Below are 21,477 nucleotides of genomic sequence, written 5' to 3' on the forward strand. Positions count from 1 at the left end.
AATGTCACAGCTTGATATTTTTCATCATTATATCGGCTCTTCATTTCATCCTAAATACATAGCGGAATTTAATGCACTGTGGCATCTGCTTTACTCCTGACCAGCTGTTTTAAAGATAGAGCTCTCACACTATTACGCTTCAGATTGTCTTTTCTCAGGTGTTCCTTCTGAGGGCTTCATCCAAAGGCCATTGAAGGTCAATGGGACATTCTCAGCTGGTGTAGATGATACAGCTCCATTTACTTCAGCTAATGTTGACAGTTTGCATCAGATGATGCCTCCTAATCTTTGCCTCAGAGAGAATTGTTTTTCCTATATATGACTAGTATTAGATTGCATACTTTATATTCATAGAGTACTTCACTAAGTAGGTTAGACTCCTCTGTGCTGCCTACTTGTCTCAGGAATAATGTTGTTTCATTTCATAGTGACGTAATGGTGCCACCTGCAGTCCAGAGCCTTATGCAAGTGCTTTCAGATAATGTGGCTCACAATAAAAGCATTGAATACAGTAATGGGAAGGATAACAATAACCAGTCGCTTGTAGAAGTCACTGCATTTTAAGAAAAGCTGCTTTATTTCTGTTACTGTAACAAGAGCTTAAATTTCTCACTATTTTTCTTGAAAATGAAGTCAGTGAAACCAAAATCTTTGCACTGGTGAATTGTCAGAGGCATCCGATAAAGCTCAGTAACATGATTCTCTGTAGCTCTTTATGATACTGCGTGTGCTGGAACCTGCTAAAACACTTCATTGCAAATGTCAGTCCCTGTGCACCCATCACAAATAAGGAAAACTTATACCATATAAACTGTGTTTGAATCAAAGAGATTTTTTTCTTACTATTAACAGGGTAAAATCAGAATGACAAACTGATTGATGTTTTTCTTTTGTGTCTTTCTCATCTTTCTGGTGGGGTTTTCTCTTATATTTTTATTGTGAAACCTGTCTCCTGGTGCCAAAGGAAGCCTAACTACCAAGTGTTCTGCTATAAATTCTTTATTTTTATTACTTTTAATATGTGAATTTTGATATCTTTTTCAGCGCTTTTTCTTCCATCTCCTTTTCACACTTGTTAAAGATAGAATACATTTGTATCTTTACAAAGATGCTTTGCACAAATGTATGAAAATTTATCTCTTAAAAGTGGCAACTTATACAGGGCCAATGTACAAATATACCACATGGTTAGGGAAACTGGGAGAAGGAACATGATGAAAGAGAAGATATTCAAAAATCCTGTTAGTTCCAGTTGCGGTTGTTTAATGGGATGAACTTGGTATTTATGACTTGGATTTTTTTTTCCCAATTACTTTTCTTTGTGGGTAGTCTTCAGAGAATATCTGCTGACCGGTTAGAATAATCACTTTATTCTGCCTGAATATTCTCTGTGTAGGGTCTCTTTTTTAGTGAAATGTAATCGTTGTTTAATAGCTGGCCTATTGATACAGGCACGTGTTTTACTTAAGTGTCCTTACTTCCTTTAATCATAGGGAGATAAATCACCCACATTAGGAGGAAATAGGAGTAATAATTACATTGAATTAAATGTTTGATTCTCCTTGTTCTTCCATTGGTAATTATTTTAATGATAGCTTCATAGTTCACCTAGCAGAGTAATGAAAGAATGTCCACACCTACATCATTTTCCTGAATGCAAAGGAAATTGAACATTAATCTGACAAAATGTTGACATTAGGGAATGAATTATCAGCTCAGTTTTAACCAGACCTCTTTTTATTCAACTCCAGTTATTTGTGGCATAATTTTGGTCATTTATGCAATCAAGGTACCTGATTGCATTGCCAAAGAAGGTATTTGGATATCTGAGCACTGTTGCTTCCTACCATTTATTTAGAGAGCAAACACAGAGCTTCACCTTTTGAAAGTCTGGGCTTTAGAGTACTAGCTGCACTCTTTACTGAAGTTCTCATTTTTCTGAAATGCTGCATTTCTTTGGGTCCTCAAGACACCAGAACCCTCTGATAAACCCACCGATAACTGGCATTGCGGCTTTTTTCCAAAACTGTTTGCTAGTTTTGTACGCTATAAATTACTCGAGTATGATAATCATGCTATATTTCTTCCGTTCTACCTTGCGGCATTCTTCAGTCTGGGGTGTGTTAACGGGTAGTTTTAACTTGAAAGCAGGCGTACTGAAATGTCTGGGGTTCATTTTTACAGAAAGTTCATAGGCAATCAGCCATTTTCTTTTATTTAATCTCATCGCTTCTTTGCACCCTGGGAACTGATTTGAAGTGCAAAGAAGGAAGCAGAAAACGGGCGGATAGATACAAATGATTTCATTTTATTTTTCTATGCCATGGAAGTGTACGTATTGTAAGTCGCTCTTCACAACTTAGTCATCTTCAGTAACAAAAAGTGGCTAGACCTAGATTTTCTTCAAGTGATGAGAGATGATGGTGGAACAATAAGCAGTGAAGGTCTTAGCTCTTAGTTGCTCTCAACACAGTAATTTCAGTGTCTTGCATGTGAGCAGGGCTTCATCTGCTGCTGGGCAGCCGTCTCTGGGGGTGAACGGCAGCAGCTCAAGGGGACCCAGAAACCCTCTGCGACAGTTCAGGGCAGGAAGCAGCAAATAACACTGTTCCAGTCGGAACTGCAGGGGTTGTTGAGATGGTAGAAATTTAATTGCTTGTGCTGGAATCAGGCCAGTAAACAGGGTCAGCTCTCTTGTCCTTTGAAGAAGTATTTTGGCACAGATGCAGCAGCAGCACTTGCAGTTGCGGCAGCAATTTTTGTGGAGAGCTTCAATCCCATCCTGAATCTGGAGGGTGGTCCCTGTACTGAAAAATCCACTCTGTTAACCCTATTACCTCAGGGCTCACTCAAATTTACATCGGTGCCAGCCACAGTCCAGTTCAGAGTATGTGTCTTCACTAGTATCTTTTGCCAAAATCTTGGCTCGTTGGAGTAGCATGAAGGTGTATCTCTGCCACCTCATTCCTATGCCACTGATGATAGCCATGTGTCGGTTTCTCCATTTGGCATTAATTTGCTTATTTTGAAGGAGGGAAGGTGGCTGGGTACAGGATTGTTTTCAAAGTTGCTAAGTATCTGTTAGAAATGTGATAGTTCAAGGGAAACAGGGAAATCCCAAATATAAACTGGATACTGAGCAACATTACCTTTTATTGCCACTGGAGGACATGCCAATAAATGGAATTTTAATAGATATTTCCTTCATGAAAATCTTAACTTTGGGCTTCTCACAACTCATTCTGGGCATTTTGGGCTCTTATTTTTGCTGCGTTGTGAATACAATCTATTTTTTTTGAGGTTTAGTACCAAACTTCAAGCTTTCACTTGGTCACAACAAATTGCTTACAAGTGAGAAACAGGATAAGCACAGAAACTCTTCAAAATACATATATCATTTCACAGAGATCATCTGTTCAAAGATGGTTCAGAAGAGGGAGGGAGACAAAATTAATCAAATAAATTACTGTTTGCACATGCTATACTTTCCATATTTGGCAAAAAAATTCACAATGGTGATTTTAGACAACTACTTTCTAGAGCATTCTGTGTGCTGCGGACTATTTGTCTCATAGAAAAATTGTTACACTCACAGAAAGCTGTCAGATTCCTTCTTTTAGTTCCAGCGTATGTAGCTGGGTTACCTTATGAGTCAGTGTTTACACAACATCATGTTCCCTTGCTCAAGAAGCAGGGAAGGATTCATATAAATGAAGTTTAATGTATTATTTTAACTGTTGATTTGGACTGTGTATATATTATTTATGTGATACTACATATGACACTATATATACTAGATTTTAAATGTTTATTCTATATTCTTTACATTAATATAGAATTATACTATGCTACATCATCAAATATATGTATATTCCAGTGTCTCATCTTCTCCATAGAGGAAGAATCTGGCCTCACTAGATGCTGAAGCAAAGCACTCAATTAACCTCATTAGATTTAGGCTTTCATCTGGTTTCTAGATCATTTCACCTATGTGGAAACCTCAGTGGTTCTTTTTCCCTCAGCGTATTTTCTGTTGCAGTTTTTCTCCCTTCTGTCCATGCCCCTATCTTTACAAAATGTTCTTTCAGGAGAGGCTGCTGTGTTCAACCCATCCATTTATGCCCAGACCTTCAGTTCTGCGAGTCATCTAGGGTAACTGGTGGTGCTGGGCACCTTGGGTTTCCAGTCTGTTCCTTCCTGATTTTCAAGAGATGTTGGAAACAGGCCTGATTGGCAAACACAGGAACTCCCTGTTCTAGTGCCAGTTTTCCCAGTGAGCTCACCCTCAAGTTTTCACCCCACCATACAGCATGTTTGCTTATAGAGTGTCATATCCGTTGTTATGGAAGGAAATAAACCTGGAAAATATAGAGCAGTTAGTGAGAACTCAAAATTATAGAGAACGTTTATTCAATGCTTGAATGGATACAAGGGGAAAACAATTAGGAAAGGAAGTCTGCATAGATTTAGGCAGGCAGTTAATGTAATCTGTTAAAGGCTTATTTTCTACCCAGTACAAAAACAAAACCCAGAAACTAGGTTACTGAATGTGTACAAAAAACCAAAGATCTGAGCAGTTACATAAAAAATATGGTACATGTCAACAGTGTTACAGTTTCACAGGTTTAGCTTGTTCGTAAGCTTCCAAGAAACAGGGAAATAATCTGCTATTTAGCTGTCAGGTAATCTTTTTTGAAAGATCCAGGCACTATGTTATGATCTTAATTTAACTCTTACTGGAAATCTCTGATGATGCATTGCTGTGAGAGCTTGTGGCAGAGCAAGGTTTTAGATTCTTCTTGGAGATGCTTTCAGCAGCAATGCAGCAGATGAATTCAACACTAAATACAGCATAGGAGATAAAATAAGGCTCTGGCCAGAAAACTAACTTAAAAGCAGTTCTGGAAAAGGCTGGAGATTTTGGTTTTAAGTATGTAATCTTAATACATAGAGTGTGTTTGTGTGAAGGCACTAACTGAAGGTCAGAACAACAAAAAAATCCAGAAGTGAGACCATTTACACTCAGTGATGACTGCTATAACAAGTGCAAAATATCCAGTAGAAGTTTCACAAGAATGGATTTTAAAAATCTAATATGTGAATATGGGATAAGGAACTGTGACCTTTAGCCTTAAATTAAGCTTAGGTTTTGCCTTGACCTCTTATGGTACTTTAGCCATTTCAGTTAGAGTGGCTTGTGCGCTATGTCTCTACTTAATCTAGAAATCTAAACATTTCATCCCTTCATTTTCCATAGGAAACATGGGTTTGAGTATTGTTTTAATAAATGTTTAGAATTCTTTCACATTTCTTAATGAATTTCTTGTCCGCTCTATACTAAAAACTTTCCATGTTTGAAACCTCTGCTGGTCTTAGTTTTATAAATTACCCATAATTGGGAAGATCCGCCTCCACTGATGTTTATGCTGTGGTATCATCCACTGAAGAGAGTGACTGGTTCAGGACCATTAAACCCAATGCTGTTTGCCAGGTCATTCATTTGGAATGATATCCAAAAGATGTGTAATTAACTCCCCCACTGATTGACAACAGAAAGAACAGTGCAATCAGTCACTTTGTATAAACACTCATCATTATTACAAGTGGTGTTTGGGGACAGGTTCACACTGCTCTGGTGAGGAAGAGCATTTTGTGCTCTTTCTGCTAAGTCTCATCATCTTCCTTTTCAGCTTGAGATATAAGTCAATGGTTGATTTTTATCTGCTGACTTTCAGAGAGCAAGATAAATCTAACTTGAGCTTTTTTTAGGAAGTGAGAGTAGACAGTGGGAACTGGATAGTCTGGTTCTGAGAGCTTTTTGATGCGCACCCATGAATGATGATAAATTTCAGTGCTGTGCCTGCAGCTTCTCCAGTCGGTACATCAGAGAAGCCTGCTGATGAGCAGTGCCTTTTTTTTTCACTATGCAAGGACCAAAAAAAGGCATTGTTTGTTCATTAGATGAACACAAATCTCAGATGCACATTGGTAACAAGAGGAGGCACTACTGGGTCAGTACATTAGTTTATCCCCTCTCACAAGAGTTTTAGAAGACAGATTCTTTTGCACTGGGACAGAACAGACTGTGAACTAAAAGGAAGGATACTCATGGAGCAAACTACCTGAGACACATTAATAATCTCACTGATGAAGCATCAAAGGAGCCTTAGGGCAATGTTTTCAGAAGTTTTTGCTGTTGTTATGTTTTGCTATTGATTTTGTGTTTATCATATCATATATGAAAAAAGTTGCACATTATGTTATGGACTATTAGGCCAAAGGCATAGGCTCAAAAACTGGAATCTCATGGATTCAGGTGGAAAGTCACCATTTTATATTTACTTTAAAAATGCTCCAGCCTGCTCAGTTGTTTGTTGAACAACTAAGTCTTCAGGAACACAAGCAGGATACTTAAAAATTGTCTCATTTCTGTGTTGCCTATTAAGTTGCTAAGGGTGTTTTGGATGTGGAAATATTAAAAAAAGAAGAAATGTTGTACTTAACATGGAATTCTTTGCCCTTAACAAAAAGAAAGAGTTGTTTCTCATAATTTTACAAGCATGCATGGCAACTACACAGACGTCTATTTTAGGCCAGTGCACAAATGAAAGTGTGCCTTCACATCCATGCTGAACCTGATTACTAACTCCACAGTTTCTTGTATTTATATTGAGGATTTTGTTGCACAACCCTAACTGTGACTGCAAAGTGGAAGCTTATTTATGTTGTCACCATCAAAACCTACAGAGTCATTGAAAATACACTTATAAGTTGTCCCTCAAATGATGTAACTTATTATAGTATATTTCTCTCTTTCAGAGGAATATCTCTGGGGTTCATTTGTCAGCACTGAAAAGGGTGAAATACCTATGTCTGAGGCTCCTAGGCACCCTTGTAAAACAAATAAGGGTAATCAACTAGCTACAGTTTTAAGTAATTGGTTTTGAAATGACCCTGATGATTCTTACGTGCTGTGAGCTGTCAAGAAGAGGCAACATCCAACTGTGAGACTTCTCATTGCTCAGCCACTGCTGATGTGCTCAATTCTCCAGTGGTGGTGTAGAGAGACTGACTTGGTGATGATGGTTCTGTAAATGGTCCCTGTTTTCATTTGTCAAGAAGTGAAATAGGCTCAGGATGGTGTCATATCACAGCTGTCAATAAAATATGACTCACTCACTCTGATCTTGAATCAGAAGACCTGCTACTTTTTGTAGAAAAATAAGAATTCTCCTTCCCTACACCATTCTTCTCTCTCAGGAAGATAATTTTAAAACCCAACTTCCTGTGTGTTTAGAATCATCATCATAGAATCACAGAATACCAGGTTGGAAGGGACCTTGAGGACCATCTGGTCCAACCTTTATTGGCAAAAGCAGGGTGTAGAAAAGATGGCCCAGCACCCTGTCCAGCTCAATCTTAATAGTGTCCAACATTGGAGAAAACAGGATTATTTTCTTTGTGCTTTGAACTGTGTCTTGGGTGCTATACTTAATGCAGTGTGTCAAAGGGAATCACTTACCATTAACAAAGAGGAAGCTGTCAATGAGTGTCTCTCTCATGTCTCCTGTAATAGGCAAAGAATCTGAATCCAATCCAACCCTGTCAACTTCTAACTTATCAATTACTATCGTCTTTGTATCGGAGGCACAAAGGTATTGATGAAATCCTGGCAGTTGTTGAAGTTAATAGGAAAAGTCTCATTGCCTGCAACAGAGCCAGGATTTCACCAAATGCTTATGGAGCAAACTTGGCTGCATTGGTGTACTGATGAGCATCACTCCATTCAAATTGGGCAGAATAAAAGATGTAGTTTTCAAAAAGAATGAGGCTCTGCAGTCAAGAAGAAAATTATGAAAGTTGTTTCTAGATTGGCTTCCCAGAGGCTGCATGTAGACTAACAGTGTTGGGCTGAGCTCATTTTCGCCCATGAGTCCAGTTTTTTTTTAAGTAGTTTAGTTTGAAGAATTGAGGAAATCTTTCTGAGGGGAAAAACTTAAAATATTCTATCTACAATGCTCTGAAGAAAGCTTTACTTCAGCCAGTGAGAGGCTCACAATAAACATTGGTTCATTTCAGCTGGTTCACTCTATTCTCACTGGAGCCCAACTTCAGAGGAAATCTGAAATGAGCCATAAAAGGTTTATTTTAAATTTTTGGAGAAGCACAGCTACTGAAAAAAGAAACCTGTGATGACCAGCTTGGATGAAAAATTAACCGAAGTGAAGAACTTCATATATAGCAGGAAAGATCAAATTCCTGTACAGTTATTCTCCAGCACGTAACCCAGGGTTGTGATGTGTATAATATAGAATTTGGCCTTGGAACATCATGACTACAGGAACAGGATAACTTGAAGTGTTTTAGTTTCTGTACTGAACATTTTTCATAGCTTTTCTCATACCCAAGTGGGGAGAACAGGTAGGTAGTGGATAAAAGCCTATAAAAAGACCTTTGAAGTATTCCAAGTGGGGTACATATACTTCAGGGAGGTACAGTAGGAGAGTTACTTTGTTATCAAGTAATAATAACCCTGATGAGAGACAGACTGTTCCAGAAAAATCACTTTGATGATCAAGTAAATTTTTTTCAGAGATTTTTTTTTTCACCTTCTCTGTTTGGTGCTTTATTTTTTTTTAAATATTGTCACTGCTCCTAGAGAATGAACCGAAGGAGAGTTTTTGTTTGTAGCCTTTTGCCACCTCATACCTCCTGTAGCTCAGAGTGATTCTAGAAGCAGAGCAGGTCAATGACATTTGCCTCAAGACTTCATTTCTTTGAGAGGAAGTAAATGTCATATATACTCTTACCTTAAAATTATTGTGGTCTTATTTTCGTTCAGAGTTGAATGGTAAGAACTTTATAACTGACTGGGCTGTAATTTATTGCACTCAAGTCCATTCTCCTTCTTCCCTAACCACGAGATAGCTTCTTTCACAGAGATTCGAGGAAAAGCCACCCAAAACAGTTTCTGTTCAGAATTTAAACCACTCTTGTTCAGTACTGTTACCCTAAAACCTAGCTAGGGACTGCAGAAATTTAATGTACAGAGATAATTATCTTCCTTGAAAGGTTTCCCTTCCACTCCTTGTCTCAGGAGACAGATAGTGAAGTAACAACATACAGACAAATCTAATTTTTAATGCAATGTATGGACTAGGATCTCACCTGCATCAGAGCCAGGTCAGACAAGGGAGCCAAATATTCAAGGGACTACTCTGGCTGCCTGAGGCTGCTGCCTTTCTGACTGTTTTGCGCTTCTGTTAGCACAGAGCAGCTGGAGCATGGACCAAGGAATTGGGCTTCTCTTCCACCCAAGGCTGTATCTTTTGTTTTCTTGTTAGTGAAGTGTTTTAAGTTAAATAAGCTCTTATGTTGTCAGGAGGGCTGTCCAACACCTCTCCAGCTAGGTGGCAAGGTAGTACCAGCACAAGACATACTACCATTTCATAATTGGAGTTTAAGCAGAGCTGGAGAAACTCAGCTTGGTAATACAGAGAATTTTCTAGTTTTTGCTGGCTTTGTGCATGCTATAATCTGCAGTGTCTGGCCAGCTGAGGGAAACTTAAATGGATTATTTTCAAGAAGTACATTTCCATGGTTTGGCTGTCAGCTGTCCAGATAGGATTTAGTCATGAGACTCACTGCCAGTCTTTTAAAAACTAACTGTTGGAGCATGTTTGGGGCTGGTTCATAAATTGCAAGGTTAAGTTACAAGTCTCTCCATTACCCCTGCCCTAAGGTGCTGTACATAATAGTTGTCTCATCATGTCAACCTAATGGGGACAAATCACTTGAAGCATTTCCCCAAAGGTATATAGGGAAAAGAACCTCAGTACCTACAGACACACACATGCTCATACTTAGTCTTTTCTCTTACTTAGTTCTCCTTGCGGTTAAAGCTAGATAGGATGTTGAGATGGGAAGAATTAATCACAGTTGTACAAGAATTTTGCTCAGTGAAAACATAGTCTGACTCTCATATTGAGACTTGGAACACCATTTTCTTGTCTCAAGTCAGATCACAGAAATGAAACTTTAAAAAACAAATATGTTTGAGTTTGGATCATATGGTCTGGATCTGAGGTTGAAACTCATTTTTTGCTGTTGAATTATCAAACAGGAAAACTGTCACACTCCATGGGAGACAATGGATAGAGAAATTGGTTTATTTCTTACCTAGGCATCATCACATCACAGAACATCATTATTGACTGGGGCTGGAGGATGGTCCAGATTATATTTTTGTGTAATATAGTTAAAATCAGAAATTGTTCAAGTCTGGTTTTTTGCTTATGCAGGGGTAGCAGATTAATCTAGCTGTCATCTTCTGGGAAGCATTAGGAAATTCAGCCAAAGAAGCCTGTGTTATTGTAGCTCAGTTTCTTGCAAACTGCTCAGAAGTTCCCTTTGTAGTGATAGTATTGTCAAAATCTTTACTTGGTGGAAAAGCTGAACTGAAATAAAACCAGGGAAAATTCCCATCTGCATCCATGTGAGATTCTTTAAAATGACCTTTTTTCCTCCTTTTTCCAGTGAAAAGTTCAATTTTAGCCTGAAAGGGAATCTTTCGTTTTGTTAAATTTAAAAGAAAAGCTGAAGGGATGAAGATGTGGATGCCCAGAAGTAATCGTCTGATGTCCTCTTAACGGACTCTTCTGGTTAGCTCTATGAGGCATAGCACCTTTCCTTGGGAGGGCCTGAAGCAGTGTTCCCTCTCCCCGCAGTCAGCAGATATTTTGGGGAGGGAGGAAGGACCATGCATGGGTGGAAGATGTTCTCATTCCAATCATCGCTATCGCATCACCATGTAGTATTAGGCAGAATATTTTATTCCCTGCATCTGAGCTTGTAACCAATATGTGGGAGACTGAATGCTTTCACCAATTACCTGAACACTGATTTACCAGTGTTTAAAATTAAACATATGGAAAGCCTCCTTAAATTAATGAGACTTTTAATAGAGTGTAGGTATACTGTTAATCATCTACTTAAGCAACCTGTAGGAGTACAGACCCAAAGAATACGTTAACGTTTGCCTAAAGATAAAGGATGATTTATGGAGGAGGATTTGATTTGATTTGATAAGAATATAGGGCCTTCTTAAAAAAAAAAAAAAAAAAAAAAAAAAAAAAAAAAAAAAAAAAAAAAAAAAAAAAAAAAAAAAAAAAACCCAAAAAAACCCAAAACTTTAAAGTATTTCATAGGGAAATAATCCTTTGATTATCACATCTGGTCTTTACCTGATTCTGGATTATTTGCAAAGCTCCTTTCCTGCTTATTTTATCTGTCTGAATGTGTTTTTATAAAAACTTCTAGACCCCAGTATTTGTATGTTTCAGAAATACTTTTCACATACAGCTGAAATGCAGAATCATTACTGTGTACAACATGCTTTTCAGAGAGTAACAATTAATTTCTATGGCCAGATGTGAAACTCTGACTAAAAAAAGAAGTCATAATGGATGTACTTGCAGGAACCCCCTTTCTCCCTTAGCTCTAATTGTGCACATGGCACTGAGATAATACTGTAATTGTTTGTCTTTTCCGTGAAGCCAATATGAAGATTAAAGTACCATCTGGCTTTCCTAAAGCTAAAGTTAGCAAACCTCTTGCTTGAAAGAAACGAGCAGTTTGATCCCTGTTGGGTGGACATCTTAAATGTAATTTAACTTTGCTCATCTCCAGTTAAAATTCTAACCACAAATCAGCACTCAAAGCTTTTCCTCCTTCATAAGAGCTAGCATCCTAACAGAAATTTTTCGGAGTACCTTTTCCTGGAGGTTTCTGGTAACCTTGGGTCTTTTCTTGTATTTCTGCTTCAATAGAGTTTAAAGACAGAACCTGACAAGTAAATATGGTTGGGAAATGTCACAATAAGGGTTGAGTTTTTTTCGTTGTGAAATAGCCATTTTTTGAAAAGTTGCCAGCATTAGTAAAACTATACTTTTGCACATTTAATATCAATTTTGCTGTGATATTTTGGCACATCTTTTTACTAAGTGTTACTTTTAGGATCTTAAATAATTTTCACAAAATTACAGAAAAAAAATCTTTTTAAGTCATGCTTCTTCTGTGAAACCATTTTTTCACTAAATATTTAGAAAGTAATTTCAATAAAATTTGAACAATTTCTATTACAGGAAATTTCACAGAAAAAGAAAATGAAGATGTTTCAAGCTCTATATGAACAAAAATGGTTTCAGGGTTTTTTTGTGAAATTTTTTTCTTGGATTTTTTGTGTTACCAGCTCATCTAAAAATTGCAGTTAGTAATAAACATAGAGTGATTATTAGTGATGATTTCATCATAAAGAATTCACCAGGGCTGTTAGTGATGAAAATACTGTGTCTAGTATTGTTCCAGGCAACATTACCACTGACTGAACCAGAAACCTATTCTCATTTGGTTACTGTTGTATAAAATCTAGCCTATAAACAAACACATATAGGAACTCTTCCCCCCTTTCCCTCTACCCTCCTGCTCCCCAGTGTCAAAGCTGCTGAGAAGTATCTCCAAGTCCTAGAGAAAAATCTTTTCATGTTTTGATCTGGAGATCTTTTGTCTGGGGTCCCTGCGTTTAAAAAAAAAAAAAAAAAAAAAAAGCAAAATTCCAGGTGATAGGAGGGAAAAGTAACAGAGAGCTCAAGAATCAGGTCTTTGCCTGATGAGTGAATTGTTTCAACTGATTAGATCTGTAGCAATAAGAGATATGCTTCTACTCTTTCCCTATGGGAAGACCTTCATAGCTCTACTGCATATCCTCTGTGCGGATTAGAGAAATTCCTCTCACATCGAACCAAATCTCTTCCTGGGGCTAAGTGGAAAACTGTTGAAAGTTCAAAAGAAAGCTAGAGTCATTATAGAAAAATAAAAAGGGAACCTAAATGATAACGTGGGTGGTGGTATACTGCCTGGAGGAGTCCTGGGTATGAATTCAGTGAAATCACCATCTGTGTTGCTTCTACAAAGGCCATTAAGGTGCCTGGGCACTTACTAGCGTAATAAATTCAGGTAACTGGCTTAGATATACAGATCAAATACCTTCCTTGCTATGTTTCAAGTTAATGCAACTCACATGGACAAACATATATGTGAAAGAGGCCATTTATTACCTTACGGTGGTGGGAGGACGTTAGATGATAAACATTAGTTATGGCATACTTTCTGTGAGACCCTGCTGGTAGTCAGTTAAGTTGTTAGTCTTTCTCTTGAAAGATTTTTTTGTCTTTTTGCTCTCACTCAAATAATTTTGCCCATATCTCAAGCTTTCTATAGAGTCTTTCCCCCTACCCTCAAAGTGAATTTACAAACCACTGGTTTGGTGGTCCAATGAAAAGGGATTGGCCATGATGCACACATAACAACTTTGACTAAATTATTAAGGCTGGTTTAAAAGTGTAGCCAGTGGACATGGAAGTCTACTTCAATAATATGTTTTTCTAGAACTATTTTTCTGGAAACACTCATGATGCAGTTGAGATCCAGTGATTTCAGCTCCCTTTTGGGTGAGCTCAAAGTGCCCCTTTGGACCAAACAAAATCTAAATGGCTTGAGGACTCTGCGAGGAGCAAACCTTGCTCTTCCTCTTGTGTTGTCTGACTGCTAGTGCTGGGTTAGAAGCACTAAGCCTAGTTCAGATGAACTGACCTGATAAACTGTTAAGCCTGGTATCCCACTATTGCTGCCCTGCCGTCCCCAGTTATGTGTCATTCCTGCCTTTCTCAGGAGGGGGCTCCTCTACTACTGACACTGACCCAGTCCATCACCCCACACCCATGCACGGACCAAGAAGATTCTGGCCCTGGGGAGGGAGTCAAAGTTACCCTCAAGCTATCTGACAGCCAGATGTCAGCACACTCCTTGTGTGACAGTGCAGATGGCTTTAAGCCATTTCTGCTTTAAAAACAAGAGAAACAGATGTTTGATAGCAGGACATTTTCAGTAAAGGCCTCCTGATTCTAATGTAATTGAGTTTTAGCTAGGGATACTTTGAGGGTGAGTTTGGAATTTTGCTTTTTAAAGTTGTGAGCCCTTTTGTTGTCTTTGGGCCAATTTTGAAATTGATATTTAGCAAAGCATGTGTTATTGCTGTGTGCTCAGTCTTGGCTAGATGAGTTTTATTTAGCAATGTCTGTAAAATAAAATACTCATAGATCAAACTCATTGAGATATTCACGCTTATGCATGAATTTAGGAATGACTATCAGAGTTTGGTTTGAACAGTCACTGTTGAGCAGCACTGGAAAACAGCCAAGCCAAGATATGGGCACCAAACATTGATGTACATAAATTCAAAGCCATTTCAGAAAATTATCTCTGTAACTATTGTCTCACCTTCACTGACTGTAAAAATGAGAGTGGTAACATTTGCCCATGGCAACTAGTGTTTTGAATATTAATTTATATTTGTAAAGCCCTTCAATGAGGTAAGTTACTCTTAGTTTAAGACGCCATTTGACCATGAACATGCAAATGCACGTTATCCTGTGGTTTTAAACCAAGCAAAAAGATGGAGTCAAAGAAACCTTTCTTTATAAATTACATGAACTTGCTTTTATCAGCCAACAGCAAGCTGTGTTGAAATTCCAATTGTCATTTCATTTTAATCTGGACAAGAATAAGTTTTTAATATGTCTTGTGATTTCCTTATAGATAAAACAGTCCACCCAATGAATATCATAATTTCTCCTGCAGTATTTTTCAATAAAACCTGTTTTCTATCTGAAGAAAAATCTACTCCTTTGTTCTTTCCCCTTTACCTCCCCAGTGCATAGTTTGGGACTGGGATTCCAACGGGAAGCATGACTTCATTGGAGAATTCAGTTCGACTTTCAAGGAAATGCGGGGAGCTATGGAAGGAAGACAGGTAAGTGGAAACCACTCAAACAATTTCAATATGTAAGCTTTGTAGAGCAGTGTTCCTCAGACAATCCGGTAATAAATCAAGTGACATCGCCTCATCATCTCTTGAGAGTTTAGTTCCTGCCTTGATCTCTCCTGTAGGTTTTACTGTTATCTGGACACGATAGTCTGAAAACACAAAAAGCTGCCTTACCTGTACTTTGTGCTGTGCTCATTGCTGCCAGATCTAACTCAAACCCATCATGATGAAACTGATCAGTTTCCTAAATATGTCATGAATTATGGTCCTATGGTTAAATGAAATTGTTAGCTTATTAATATTTTCACTTCTTTAGGGCAGCCTGATCTTTCAAAATTGAAGTTGATGGTAATCATTAAATATGAAAAATGATTTGGCATATCTAATTCCAGAAATTGTCGTTTCCTATTATTACTTACTCCTGAAGGTGTTAGTTTTGATAAATTCTCTGACGGAGGAGTTAGAAACTTTGCTTTTCTAATGTGCTGATAATTTGTATTCACTGCTTTGTGATCATCTCAAAACCAAACACAAATGCCTAATAAGCTTTATTTGGGTTTTACATTACGGTTCTGTTTATAAAGTGTTAAAGAAAGCTTACAGAGTCAAAAGGTATTTAATATTAATAAATAGTAAGCAGTTAGGCTATTCTATAGGTCAAGAAGTTTTTATGATTCTTCTAGATCTTCTGGTGACACTGTTAGAACAACCTAGAGTTTAGTAAATGCTGCTGATATATGGGTTAATACACGATTGATATATCAGTCGTGTATTAACCCATTATAAATAACTTCTAAACAAAACCTGAGTATAAACAAACCCCTGTTTTGTTCTCTCAGAGACAAATTAAGTCAGGGGATCAGGACCTTCTTATAACAGGCTGAATTTTTGCAGCTTTTACAGCACTTACCTGAACTGGTACCTGCTAAAATTTAAACCAAGCTGAATTTGAGTGGAAAGAAAACCTATCTCAAGAGGTAAACAGATTCCAGAGTGAATAACATTAATAAGGCCAGTGATGTGGCAACACTCCAGTTTTGTATACAAATACCTGTGGCTGGGAAAGGGACTATGTGAGAGTGGTAAAGAGTGTGCATTTCCAAAGTAAACGTCTTCAAAATAGGATCTCAGCCCTTCCCAAACAAACAGCTTGTTGGCCAAGACAAGAGACTTGCAGTCCAGACTACCTGTAATGACTGTGAAAGGTAAACTATATAGTCTTTATTCTGATGGAGAAACAGTGTGGTCTTTTCATCCTCCGCTAGCCAAAAAGATGGTCACACTTTCAGAGGCATAACAAGTTACTACAGCCCATTGTCAGTTCTTGTTCTAGATTGACACTGCAGTATCAGAGTGCTGTACAGGAATGTTTTAGTGTTGCACAATGCTTTAAGTGCCTGAACCTTTGTCTTGATAAGGGCTTGCCAATTGCAATCGGGCAGGCTGCCTTTCACCTCTAACATTGCAATCTGCATTTTATTGCAAAAGTGCAGCTTTTCTCCTCCACATGCCTGAGCCATTGTGGGTTATTTTTTCCTCGTTGCTCTCATTCTGTTGTTAATGTGCAGTTTTTCTGTGGGCTTGCACCTGCAACACCTGATACTGTTGTTGTAGCCTGTTCTCATGGGATGCAACTGCCACCGGTGTGAGAATCAATCCTTCTCCCCCCCTCCTCTTTTCTAATCCTTGCTTTGTAGTCTATCTTGAGGAAAACAAGATTAGTGGATAAAATATTGGGTAATAGTCATTGAAGTGGCTAATAAATATTCCCCCCCAAAAATACATGCACACGCTAGATGGCTCTTGCACCTGATGAAAGCAGGCTTCAGTCAGCACTAATAGCATGACAGGCAAGAACAAGCTGTAGGGAGTTTGATGGATCCTGGTGAAAACGATATAGTTATTATGCAAGAAGTATCACAGCAGATCAAATGCTGTACAGGAGAGGTCACTTGTGTGGGACACTGTGGCACTTATCACTTGGCTGGAGCCAGAGAGCAATTTCCCTTTCTCTCTTTCTCTCTCATTCTGTCCCTCTCTCCCTTTCTCATCCTCTTCCCTTTTTCTTTATTTTTCTCTTTTTCTCTGTCCCTTTCTCCTTCATCCTACCTCCTTTTTCTCTATTCTCCAAAAATAACTATTGCTGCTAAAGGCAATATATGCCATTAGCTGTCAACCCCATAAATGCATCATAGTTTATCTCAACCTCCTTTGTGCAACATTAAGTAATGTGATTGCATTTGTCAGTTTTTTCTTTAGTTTTATTCTACCCAAAGAAAAAGCATGTCCAATGGAGTGTTTACTTTGAATAAAGATGGTTTGGTAAACCTTGAGGGAATGGCAGAGGAGAAGGAAGGTGGTTTGCCTTCAAGTGGGTGTGTTGTTAGGTATTTCTAATAAGGAAGACCACATCAAAGAAATATAATTATATGTGGGTGAGGAGATTAGTAGATTATACATAGTCCTTCCTTCCTAGAAGAGAGTTTTTCATAGTCTCCAGCCAGAAAATGTTCTGTTTTCTATGTAGTACTCATTTTAGTCAGAGGAATAAAACTTCCAGCTACATCCTTCAGCCCATGGCATCACAACAGTGAGTTATGATGAGGACCAAAACCTGGAATTTCATCTCAGATGCTGTGGAAGCCAGTGTAAAGAACAGAACTCAGGTCTCACATCCCTGTTTGAGTTCTAAGGAGACAAAGTGAAACTTTTTATTCTGGTTATATTTTCTTTTGGGCCTGTATGGCCAGCTACAGTACATTGCTATAGTTCTGTCAGAAGATAGTGAAAACATAATCAAAACATCTTAGTGATTGTCAACTGGGGTTTTTCACTGTCCAAGGCAACTGGAGAAAATAGGAGGGATGATTTATCATTGACAGGGGATCTAGAAACTTTCCTTCAGTAGCAGCTGCAAATCTGTACAGTGTTAAAGGAGGTTACACCAGTGACACGGCTCCCCCTTTCTGCCCATCAGCAACAACTGTATTAGTTGGTATCAGCTTCACAAGTTGTCATAAAAGCATTAAGCAATAGAGATGGGAGTAACATCATAGTTTGTGCTGGCGAGCAGAAAGAGCTGTGTGTCATCTGTGAACTGCTAGTACTTCTCACCATTTCATCAGTTCAGCTCATCCCTGGACTTGACAAAGATCTTGAAGTTGCCTTTTAATTTTACATAGTTCCTCCTCCGGAGCGCAGAGAATATTCTGACCCACTCTTCAACTTCTTCTCGGGCAAAATAAAAGTGTCTTGCAGCCAGTCTGTCAACAGCTATAGAACGACTTGAGATGGTCAGAATGGATATGTGTCACCTACTTACAGGAGGTGTTGGTGCTTCTAAGACTGTTTCAGTTCCATCCCTGGGCTCGGTATTGATTATCTCATTTTGAGTGTCAGCCTCTGATCGGATGAGCTTATAGTTGGCTTGTTGACTTGCCTCCACCATGAGATTTCTTGGGAATTTGTGTGAGACCAGGCATCATTTAGGTAATTGTTGTGAATCTAGCACTGGCAGGTTGCTACGGGTTGAACTACTAGTGTGTGAAGGAAGGAGAAAAGATTCCTTCTCCGAATGATCGATCACCTGTTTTGATCAGGAGTGGCATGAATTTCTTTCCTGTATGTGGCAGGTACTGGGTGAGATTCACAGGTCTTGAATTATGAGTCCTTCCGAGTGACAGTTGTTTCTCAATGACTGGAAAGACTGAATTCTGGGAAAGCTGGCTGGTCTTTCACCTGATGGCACAGGTGAAATTAATACATGTTGTTTAAAAAGATTTCCTGATCATGAACAGCCTTTTCAGTGAAGCAGGGTAATAGCTTGGTGTGTGTTTCTGTTCCATAACTACCTTGTTGTCATAGACTGTTATATTCCAACACCTAACCTGTTTTTGTACTAATCACCAATAAAAAATGGCAGAGACGTCCTGTTGTTCACATGCACATCTGAAGCAGGCTTTTCTAAGCCTTCTATTTAACATTTTCCACCACTCCAAAATTCATCATTTATTCCTTTGCCGTAATCTTGTCACAAGACAACAGAGACAAGTCCATCCCTATTTGTGAGTTATTTTTTAGTGAAATACTAGTAAATACTTAGAGTTTATTGTATGCTTAGGCTTTGTTCCAAGTAGATGTATAATATATATTTTTAATACTTGTGTATAGTGGCAGTTTTATAAGCTGTTCTAATATTGATCTACCAAACATTTTAAAAGAAGATTGGAAAAGCTTGATAAAAAATTAAGACTATTAAAGCTTTTTGTATTTGAAAGGAGAAATCCTCCACTAATGAGAAAAAAAGTCACAATTTTTTTAAATGGAGGCAACAAAACTAGAGGGATTTGGGGGGAAAAAAACCACAGAAATGTAACCTGCCTGAATCCCGATGCAGCACAGGAGTTATGTAAGGGAAAAATCTGTTCTTGTATTACATAAAAATGGACACGTGTGTATACACACACTTACACACACAAAAGGGAAGAGGAGGAAAAAAACTTGCTGCACTTACCACCTCCACTGACATTCCTGCAAGTTTTGGGTGTTATTAGGGGGTCAGGGAAAGCTGCTGAGGTACACAAGATTTCTGGGGCCCTTCTATAGTGTAAACTTCTTCCAGAAAGCAATTACATGAACATAATGGTTACCAGGCTTAAATAATTTGAGTTAAGTCCCCCCATTTGTCCAGGTATCTGACTCTGATCCTCACTCAAGGCCTCTGCATCAGGTTGCTCTTGAGGTAACTGAGCCTGGATGAGACCTTTAAGCCTTTGGTAATGGGCCAAGGAGTTTATTGACACCAATGGAGAATTCCCTGTCTAATTTTATTGGGAGACAAGCAAATTCATCCTGGACTGTCTGCAACATCATCAGCTGCTGTTGGCCACGGAGAGGGCAGTGGAGGCCTCTGAGGAGGGTGTAGCCATGTCAGGCTCCTGCCACATCCCTGTGATCAGGCAACCAGTGGTGCAGCCTCAGGAGTGTGGGTGAGGTGGGGGCCTTGGCTGAGGAGACGAGAAATGCTTTCGCTTCATTCCCCAGCTGCAAGTTTTCAGAGGAAACCTCTGCTAGAGATTAAAATTGTCTCTTCTCCCGTGGTGGATGTCTCTCTGGGACAGAAGGAGGAAAAAAAAAACCAACATCCTGTCCTCTTGCCTGATGGGATGGCAGGAATAAGCTAGCCTTTCAGAAATTGCAGATCACTTAAAAGTGACTTGCTTTTCTTGAGGCATTAGAAAGAGATAATGCAGGATATTATCCTACCTGCTGTCGATTGGCTTTTTTCACCCTGTCCATTAGATCATGATGCCTCCTTTGTCATGTACAAACTGTGCAATTTCTTGCAGCAGCTGGACGTGAAGGAACAAGAGAGAAACAAAAGAATTGCAGGAGAGGCAAGAGAACATGCTAATGAAAACCCAAGTTTTGCCATAGCTCTCTAGCTCTTTCCTCATGGGACTACCTGATGTGTACAAGCACAGTGTCCCAGAGAAAGCAACTGTTCTGTATCATGATTTCTCCTGCCTTAGGGTACATGAAGCTCTCCTGACGCTGTCATTTCTTCCTCTGAATAGCTTGTGCTATTGGTAGTTACATACTGTGCAAATTTGGTTCTACAATGGTTGCCTGCATTCAGTCACCTCCACTAGCCTTTGCTGGTGTGTGGCATGGGAGGTTGCACTGTTTCCTCTTCTTCCCTGACAGCTTGGTAAGAGAAGGGGTAGGAATGTTTGGGAAGGCAGCATTCTTCACTCTAGAGAGTAATATGTCTTATTGAGGGATCTGTATTTGCTCATTACAGCAACAGGAGGATTAGGACCTTAACAAGTGTCAGCATTAGTTTGCTGACTTTCATTGAAGAATAATTGGATGGTGCTTGGTTTACATTCAGAAATTCTTCACATGGTGTTTCAAATTTCAGGATATGAGAGAAACACCAAAGCAGTATAGTCTGGGGATTCATTACCAACATTTGCAACAGTACTTATATTAAATTAACAAGAGATAAAACCACATTGCTTTCTGTTTGAGATTCACTGTGGTGTTTGACAGGGAAAGAGTTCGCATAGCCCAGAGCTGCCAGGAATTTGGAGGAAATGCTACGTGACTTTCAGAATGATGAGTCCAAACTTCACAGTGTTTACCGTTAGTGTCAGATTGCGGACTCTTGCATTAGGTTCCTCTGAACTGAAAAGTTAATTTAAGAGACAAAAATGAGTCGATAAAAAACAATGTCAGACTCCAAATCAATACTGGGAATGTAGGAACAGACTGAAAATTGAGCTTGGCCTCACAATACAAGCAAAATATTTGAAAATTTTTTCTCATTATTACTTACCTGCTTGGAGCTGTATTCTGAACTGTGTTCCCTTTGGAAGAGCTGGAGATACAACAAGGTCTGTATAGGGAATTTCCTTCAAATTATTCTTGTTGCATCTTCAGCTCAAGATGTGGGAATTGCCGGGGTCAGAACTGGGTCTTGGGGGATAAGTGAAGATTGAGAGTTTAATGTAAAACACTCTTACTGGTTTTTAAGCCTACCTATTAATTAGGAAAGGACTCCTCTCCTCTCCTCTCCTCTCCTCTCCTCT

The 21,477-nt window shown here is 38.8% G+C and overlaps 1 protein-coding gene across 1 annotated transcript in view; it reads left to right on the forward strand.

Annotated features, from left to right (window-relative positions):
- CPNE4 (copine IV) overlaps positions 1-21,477 on the forward strand; it is a 235,656-nt gene that overhangs the window by 164,884 nt on the left and 49,295 nt on the right. Inside the window, exon 8 of the mRNA XM_014937914.1 lies at positions 14,771-14,869. Coding sequence (XP_014793400.1) covers positions 14,771-14,869 — 99 coding nt within the window. The remainder of the gene's footprint in view (positions 1-14,770; positions 14,870-21,477) is intronic.

The sequence above is a fragment of the Calidris pugnax genome, unplaced genomic scaffold (assembly GCF_001431845.1).
Source record: "Calidris pugnax isolate Ruff unplaced genomic scaffold, ASM143184v1 scaffold11, whole genome shotgun sequence".
Lineage (NCBI taxonomy): Eukaryota > Metazoa > Chordata > Aves > Charadriiformes > Scolopacidae > Calidris > Calidris pugnax.